The sequence below is a fragment of the Quercus suber genome, unplaced genomic scaffold (assembly GCF_002906115.3).
Source record: "Quercus suber isolate HL8 unplaced genomic scaffold, Cork oak 2.0 scaffold_274, whole genome shotgun sequence".
Classification (NCBI taxonomy): domain Eukaryota; kingdom Viridiplantae; phylum Streptophyta; class Magnoliopsida; order Fagales; family Fagaceae; genus Quercus; species Quercus suber.
Window position 1 is genome coordinate 557,964 of NW_027069730.1, and position 2,027 is coordinate 559,990.

Sequence of the window (2,027 nt, forward strand, 5' to 3'; positions counted from 1 at the left end):
ATAGTGGGGGAGGGGCTGGGGGAGGGGCTGGGGGAAGTGGGGTTCAAACAAGTTAGCTATGCCACTCTGATGCACATCTCAAGAAAACAAAATGATGCTATTGTTTTTTATCCCAATAAAAAGGAAAGCAAAATGATGGTACAGCCAGTAACAAGGTAATTCAACATAGATTGATAAAACAATTTGTACTCCATATAATTACCAATATATTTTGATAACCACAAAAAAAATTATATAAGATGCAAAAGTCATCGTTGATACTGTTTGAAACAATAAAGTGGTCACATTCTACACAGCCAATCAATCTTGAAAGTGTCCAAAATTTTTAGTTAAGATAATACAAATTTTAACAAAAGAAAAGTATTTCCCTCAATGTGTGCCATGTTATGTGTGTGTGCATGTAGAGAGAGAGAGAGAGAGAGAGAGAGAGAGAGAGAGATTAGAACTAAACCAAACCTTAGTAACAAGGCATCTTCACCATCACCATAGAATTTGATATCATAAGCAGGTCCATCATGCCCTTGAACAAAGCAATTGGGTTCAGCCACCAACAAGCTACACAAATTCCACATGTAAAAAGCAAATGCACCTAGTCAGCCAGAATCAACCTGAGATTTAAAATTTTAACCAACAATAAATTAGCAATGCATACTTACTGTTGTGCTTTGTATTCCTAAAACTTTGCTGCAATAAACAACAACAACAAACAGACAAAATAGATAAATTATTTGAATTAGTAGAAAACCAAGACTTAAAAATGATTGAATAACACTACAGCCGCAAAAAAAAAAAAAAAAAAAAAAAAAAAAAAAAGAAAGAAGGTAATGGTCTTATTCAAATCCTAATTGACAAATTCTCCCAAGAGCCAATTGTGGCTTAAATAACATATTTCAAGCACCACATCTGCATCACATGGGAGACTCCATCAATTGGGACACCAAAACATGACAATTTCATTTCATCTCAAACCACAAAGATATTTACGCACTGTTTGTTTCGGTAGAGACAACATTTACTGGTATTTGGTACAATGGGGAACACAATTCAATAGATAATGTTTTTTGTGGTCAATGAAAAACAAACCCAAAATGAGCGCAAAACGTCTTCCAAAACCTTACATACTCAACAGACCACCACAAATAATTCCACATCCCAAAAAGAAAGTCCCCCAATGCTAACTTCACTGCAACTTCTCTCTCTTCAAACCACCCCCCCACCCCTTCCCGCTCCTTACTCTCAAATTAAATGCTTTTTCCCTCTTAATTTTTCACACACATTCCAAATTTAATGCCTGTTTTCCCAATTGAGACTTAAAAAAAAAAAAAAACAACTTAGTTAAGGTCTATTTACATATAATTACTTGAAATATCAAGAAATATTAATAATTTTTCGTGCAGCCAAACAACAACAAAAAGTTTTCGTACTTATTTTCAGAATTGCATCTAGAAAATAACCAAAAAAAACTTACTTATTTAAGGTCTATTTACACATAATATTTGGAATATCAAGAAATATTAATAATTTTTTGTGCAGACCAAACAACAACAAATGTGTTCTTCTAATTTTCAGAGTTGCATGCAGAAATAGAATCATTTTCCAGAAAACGTTTTCGGTCAAAACAAACAAAGTCAGAGAGGGAAAAAAGGAAAATAAAATGTCAATTAAATTCAATGCAAAATTTGACTGGATGCGAGAGAAATGAGGAGACACAAAAATAAATAAATAAATAAATAAAGGGAGCTCACGAGCTTGGAGATGCAGGAGGAGATGGAGTAGGAGGCGATCGATCCATCACTGGAGGCGGCGACAATGGTTTCCGGGTTAGGGTTAGGGTTAGGGTTTTGAGCGGGTGCCCAAACGGTCCTGAAAACAGTCCGAGTTTGAATCTCCCTCTCCTTCAGTATGCTTTCTCTGTATGCATCTTCGTCCCAGTTCCTCGCGTCTCCGCACATTGTGGTTTCGTAGTACTAGTTAGTAGTTACTGGTTGGACTTCGACACTGCTGGTTCACTTCTTTTGTATTTTGTG

General features: G+C 35.6%; 1 protein-coding gene across 1 annotated transcript in view; it reads right to left on the reverse strand.

Moving 5' to 3' along the window:
* The window catches only part of LOC112002178 (eukaryotic initiation factor 4A-2), a 19,901-nt gene extending 17,874 nt beyond the window's left edge, over positions 1 to 2,027 (reverse strand). Inside the window, 1 exon segment of the mRNA XM_065781642.1 lies at positions 1,746 to 2,027. Coding sequence (XP_065637714.1) covers positions 1,746 to 1,952 — 207 coding nt within the window. The 5' untranslated portion in view covers positions 1,953 to 2,027.